Here is a 6,945-nt window from a genome sequence, read left to right as displayed (position 1 = left end):
GCAAATAAACAATTCGTATATAAATTAGGTAGAATCCAATCAAAATCACCAAATTATCGCATATGATATGAATATAAAACGCATGCGATTTCTAACTATCAACAACAATCACTAAACAATAAATACCTGAAAATACAATGTAAAACATAATATTGCTTACCAACAATATAAAACAAAATATTATATGAAAACTATAAAATAATTTAGTCAAACAAATATTACCTGAAAATGTCTTTCTTCAGCAAAAGTTTTGCTTGAGGAATGAACATGAACGAAGTTAAAGATTGAAATGCAATAAAACCGTGGGGTAAATTAAGATTAAAAACATAGAAGTTCTCAAAACTCCTATAATAAAAAATATAAGAGTTTTTATAACTACTTTTCATAAAAAAAAAAAAAAAAAAAAAAAAAAAGTTTTTAAAACTCTTACATTGTTAATTATAGTAGTTTTGAGAACTTTTATAATTTCTCTATACTAATGGCAAGGTCTCAGATAGTACGAGGCAGTTGAGAAAGAAAATAAGAGTTTTTGAAACTATTATTTTTTGTGTTTTAGGTGTTTTTTTGAAAAGGTACATAATTTTATATCAAAAGATTTTTGAAAACTACTACAATATATAAATATAGTAGTTTTGAAAACTCGTTTGAGGGCTATAATTTTAAATGGCAATTTGACTTAGGCCATTTTTTAAAAAAGCTCCTCGAAGTGGCCAAGAAACATCTAGAAACAAGGCTATAACCTATCTGAAATCTTACACTGTTTTTGAATTCGAAATCACTTCTCAATTATTTTTCAATTTTGAATCGATTCCTTTGAGTTTTTATTTTGTGAAATAATTTGAAGCGATAATTTTTTTTTTAATGTAAAATATAAGGAATTGTGTAAGTAATATAAAAATAATAAGTTTATACAATATATTATTACTCCATCCATCCCAGATACCATGTCCACGTTGCCGTTTCTGTCCGTCTCACATACCATGTCACTTTCCTTTTTTGGAAAATGATTACACACTTTAATCTCATTTTAAATTTTTTAATTTTTTTAATTTTAATTAAACTAATTAGTTATCTTAATCTTAATTTATGATTAATTATATTATAGGATAATTATTTTTACTAATACATTCTTAATTATTTACTAATTACACCCCTCCTACAATACCGTGTCTACAGTGTAGCAGACACGGTATCTGGGACGGATGGAGTAATTTTTTTGAAAAAAAAAAAAAATTGACAAAACAAATAAACCTTTTGTTCTTCCATTTGCAGAGCGTTATTATCAAAAAGGTAAATTATATAAAACCCCATTGTATTTTAGTAAAAATGCACAAAATATTCTATATTTTATTTATTATGTGAAACCCCCTTGTGTTAATGTAAAGTTTGTACGAAACACCTTTCTTGTCCAAAACTGATATTTAATTCTAAATAAATACCTAAATTACGCAAGTTTTATACAAAAAAAAAGCGAAAAATATCTTAAATAATTTTTTTGCATTAAATAAATAAATAAATAATTTATTAATCCTTCATTTTATAGTTTTTGAGACAAATTATTGTCTGATTTTTATAAAAATTATAAAATAAATGATTGATCAATTATTTATTTATTTATTTTATTCACAAAAAATTATTTAAGATATTTTACATTTTTTATTTATATAAAACTTACGTAATTTAGGTATTTATTTCGAACCAAACATCAATTTTGGACAAGGAGGGTGTTTCATCCAAACTTTCCATTAACACAATGGGGTTTCACGCAATAAATAAAATACAGGGTGTTTTGTGCATTTTTAGTAAAACACAAGGATGTGTTATATAATTTACCCTTATCAAAATAATATCTATTTGAAACGATTTAATGATCGTAACAATTTCTTAATAACAAATTTATATTATTAGTTACGAAATTTATCGTCATAAAAAATATTATGATCTAGAGGTATTTGTTACGTTAATTTTTCGTAACAAATACTCCCTCCGTCCCATATCTATATATTCATTTTTTTTTTTTTGCATTGAGTTTTAGAAATATTAGTATTATATTAGGATAAAGTATAAATAAAGGTAAAAAACTAAATTAACCCTATTAGTATTGTATGATATAAAGATAATGACATTTGTGTAATATATGTAAATTGGAAAGGAGTTTGTAATGTTAAGTAGATAGTACAATTACTAAAAAAAAAATGAATATTTTGTTATAGAACGGATCAAAATGAAAAAATAAATAAATTGTTAAAGGACGGAGAGAATATGAAATTATACTAAATAAATATAAAATTTATTTGTATTACAATTATTTTCATAACAATGCTATATTAACTTTACTTATTATAAATATATATACATATTATAACTTATATTATTATATTATAATTATAATTTATACTTCCTTTTTGTTTCATTTAAAACGACTCATTTCATATGGAACACATTATTTAAAGCAAAAGTGATTTATTTAGTTAATAATAGTGAATTATAATATTACACCAGATTTAAAAGAAGGACATAATTTGTCTTTTGCATAATTATATTTAATGTTAAAAATATCTTTATATTTATATAATTTACTTCACAAAAGTCATTATAGTTGTATTATAAGAGACAATCATAAGTATTTTTATATATATTTTTTAATTTTTACTACGTATTAATATACTAATTAATATTAAAAAATTTACATGTAAAAAGTCCAAGGTGCTATTCGTTTGGGACGAGGGAAATATTATTTTATTATATTCTTATATGAATAATATTGTAAGTAATTTTAAAATAAGAATTAATATATAAAATTTAAATAAATTTGTAATATGTGTTTAAATATTTTAAATATTATATTTCAATAAAATATATGCAATATAGATATAAAAATATTTGTTAAGAAGAGAGACTGAAACAAGGAATTTTGAATGAGTCTCATGTGTGATATTATATATTATAAAATTAATTAAATTAATTTATATTTGTCAAGTAAGTTCAGACTTTGTAAACTTTTACAAAAATAAAAACATGTCAATTGAAGTAGGAGAAAGTATGGCAATATAGCAAAAAAACCCAGTGATTTACCAAATTTGCTGAAAGCCCCCCATAGTCCTAAAACTCCAAGAAACCTACTCGTGGTTTATAAAACGTTGCACACTCGCCCCCCTTTTAAATCACACTGACGCCGTTAAATTTTAGCATTATCAAACCGTTATGCCAATGTGGTTTCTCTCTCTTATGTTCTTTTTTCTTCTCTTCTCCACAATTTCTTTCTTCCATCTTCTTTTTTTCTCCCAATTCTTCTTCACACATTTTTTTTTCAATTTTTCTCTTCTTCTTCTCTAATTTTTTTCGGGCCATAGCAGTTCCATCCGCTTTTTTCTTTTCTTCTTTTTCCTCAATTTTTCTCTTCTTCTTCTCCAATTCTTTTTGAGGCCATAGCAGTTTCATCTGTTTCTTTCTTTTCTTCTTTTTTTCTCCAATTTTTTTTTTTTTCTTCTTCATCTCCAATTGTTCTTTTGAAGAATGAAGAATTGCAAAAGAATAAAAGGAGAAAGAAGATGACGGGCAGAAACGCCTGGAGCAGGGAAGAAAAAATGAAGAAAAGAAAGAGAATAAAGAAGAGAAAGGGAAAGAAGAAGACGAGAAAGAAGGGGCTGGACATCACGGTTTTTTTTTCTCCAATTTTATTTTTTTTTCTCTATCTTTTTTTTCCCCAATTTTCTTTCTTCTTTATTTTTTCTCCATATTTCTTTCGTACACGGTTGCAACCTGCGTCAAGTTCTTTCTTTCTTCTTAGATTGATTTCAAATCCTGATGTCAAATTGAATTTTTAGATTTTTGGGTTTGGTAAAAACAGAAAAAAAAGTATTTCTGGGTTTGGTAAAACAGAAGAAGAAATCGACGGTGAATAATAACTTACGCATTCTCATCTCCATCTCCATATCCGGTCAATTAATTGTGATAAATTTGGTAAAATTTATGTTGTGCTTAGCAGATTTAAAAAAAAATGAATGAGGAAGAAGAAGAAAGAACGAGGAAAAAGAAAGAGGAAGAAGTTGTAAAAAGTAGTCAATAAGGGTATTTTAGTAATTTTATACAAAATATATCACTATATGGACCAAAAATCGCATTTTAGACGCGTGATATACAACCAATGGCGGACCTATGATTATATTCGAGGGGGGAGCTAATTTTGAAATTTATAAAATAATATATTTTATTTATAAATATTTATTTGTTATCCTAAAAAATTATCATTCTGATTATTATATTTTGAAAAAAATAAATACAAATAACGAACTACAACAATAACAATAGTTATATACTGTATTATAAATATTTCTTTTTTATTCTTTTTTATTCAGACAAAATATATAATTTTTTAGTATTTTTTTATTTATCCATTTTCTCTATATTATATATATTTATATAAAAAATACATAAATTTTAATAAATAAAATAAAAAAATTGGGGTGGGGAGGGGGCTGCAGCCCACCCTTGCCCCCACCTCGATCCGCCCCTGTATACAACCTCCGTTAAATCGTAATGGATGGGAGATTTTTTGTAACATTTTATTAATTACAAGTAGGTTTTTTTGAGTTTTAAGACCAAGGGTTTTCAGCGGATTAGATAAAGCATGATTTTTTTTTTTTTCGGAGAAAGTATATATAAATATGTACAATAATGGACGTTTTTACCCTTCCTATTCCCATGTTTATCAATATTTCGTCCTCTGCCCTCTCGACCAAATCCACCATGTCCATTTCAATCTTCGTCCTCTGCCCTATCCACCTATTTCAATCTCTAGAAAGCCCGAATTCGATGGCGGTGCCACACCGGCATCAACATCGTCATTGCCCACATCTGGAAGTCCTCTGTCCTCGCTAACACAACCATCCTTGGCCACGACAGCGTCATCTGGGCGAAAAGCGGCTTTACTTTTTAAATCAATAGTACGCTTTATCACATTTCTCGCCCTTTGTTTGCTTGTTCTGTATGAGCGATTGTCTGGTAAAAAATTTGTTTATTCTTTTCATTTTTATATGATTCAATACCTAATTTTTGTGTTGCTCTGAATCAGTGGATCTGAAGTTATAGCCATCTATCGAGTATTATGTTTATTCGATTCTTATCTGTTTAGAATAATTCCATGGGTTTTTGTCTTTTCCCCTAAATTGACTTTCCAATTTCTGATCTGCTTAATATCAAATTTTGACAACATTGCTTTTGCCTCTGTTGATGCATTTATGATACTGTAGGCTTGATAATTTTCTAATTTTATTGATAAGAAAATGATCTTTTATGATTGTTAAGCATGACTTTGTGTTCTAGGGCATCACAAACAATATATGCACCAATAGTCACACAATCAACAATATGAGTTTACAATAATCGTTTTTAATGAAATTTTATTTTTGGTGCAGTTCAAAGCAGACGAAATCAACTGGTATTAAAAGATTTGAATGAGCATATATCTCGCCTCAACTGGTTGCATGTGAGGATCCAAGTTGAACCTGCCATTATCATCCATAGAAAGAAGGTATACACACTTTTATCCCTAAAAACTTGTGTGAAAACTTTAGCAGTCACAAAGAAACAAATCCACAACTTATACAATGCAGATTATTACTACATTTTAGCATCTACAAAGAAACAAATCCAAATTTCTTGTTTGATTGGTTGCATCGAAAAGTATTTATGGTTTGTTTGGGTTTCATTTTCCTTGATGGGAAACTCTTCTACTATAATTCATGTGCATTTGTGAAAGTAAATGCAAAAACTTTTTGTGTTTATATTTTTCGTGCCTCGGTGCAAGTGTTTTTCCTACCTTCTATTCTAATGTTCATAATATCAGTGAAAAATATTGTAATAAGATTAGCTTTGATCAAAATTTTACTTGCAAAATTTTTAAGGAGAAGATGGGCTTACAGGAGCTCATGAAATTTAAGATCTTGTTATGTTGTCAATGATTATTAGATTGGTATCTAAATTTTGGCTAAAACAACGATGTGTGTGTTTACTTGTAAGATTTTGACTTTTGTTTTATATTTCTAATTTTTTTCTCTAAAAAGTATTTAATCAAACACTTTATTTTTATTTATAATATTACACTAAAATTTATTTTACATTTCAAACATCACATCAACACATATTTATATCATATTAAACAACTATTATATTGGATCATTTCGAGAGTTACGCCCTAATGATCATGCAACAGCTCAAGATGATGAACGCTCGACCGGACCATCGTGACCTGGATGGCGATTCCGGTGCGCCACATGTTTGTTGATTTTGGTATTGAGTATTCAAGCTTTCATATTGTATGGATTCAACTATTTTGAACGTACAATTATGTTTAGTATTTTTTTGGTATCCATTGATTATGGAATTATGTTTGACAATATAATGTGATTCGATCGTATATTGTTTATTGGATATTTGGTTTGATGCAATTTACTTTATGACTTGGATTAATTTACTTTATGACTTTGATTTATGCTATCATAATATATGGTTTGAAACATGTATGAATAAATTGAAATATAATTTTTTTGGGAGGTTGGAAAAATTATTCACGGAATATCTTCCGTCTCAAACATCATATTGACAGAGGAAAAATTCCATAAATGATTTCTTGAGTAAATTACTCACAAAATTACTCATGGTAGATTTTTGTCAAAAATAAGGGAGTAACTTCTTTGTCCTGTTGACTTTTACTCACGGAATTACTTACGGAATAATTCTATTAGTGAATTTCTCATCGACAGAATTCCTTAAGTAATTCTTTAAATAATTTATTCACGGAATTATTTACGAATTTTTCTTGTGGAGAATTATTAACGAGGTGTTTACTGACAGAATACTTATGAAAATTTCATGATTATTCACCGAAAAATTTCATGAGTAATCTGTCTTATTTCAGTGATTATATATCCAAAAATATATTTT

General features: G+C 27.1%; 1 protein-coding gene across 1 annotated transcript; it reads left to right on the top strand.

Moving 5' to 3' along the window:
• Positions 1-4,667: 4,667 nt before the first annotated feature.
• Positions 4,668-6,449, top strand: LOC127248869 (uncharacterized). Its single transcript, XM_051271417.1, has 3 exons — positions 4,668-5,004; positions 5,418-5,533; positions 6,215-6,449. The coding sequence occupies exons 1-3, from the start codon at positions 4,668-4,670 to the stop codon at positions 6,284-6,286; spliced, it is 525 nt and encodes a 174-aa protein (XP_051127374.1). The 3' UTR covers positions 6,287-6,449.
• The last annotated feature ends 496 nt before the right edge of the window (positions 6,450-6,945 follow it).

The sequence above is a fragment of the Andrographis paniculata genome, unplaced genomic scaffold (assembly GCF_009805555.1).
Source record: "Andrographis paniculata isolate CXL003 unplaced genomic scaffold, ASM980555v1 Contig34END, whole genome shotgun sequence".
Classification (NCBI taxonomy): Eukaryota; Viridiplantae; Streptophyta; class Magnoliopsida; order Lamiales; family Acanthaceae; genus Andrographis; species Andrographis paniculata.
Note: the sequence above shows the minus strand (reverse complement) of the source record. Positions and strands in the feature narration are given on the sequence as shown.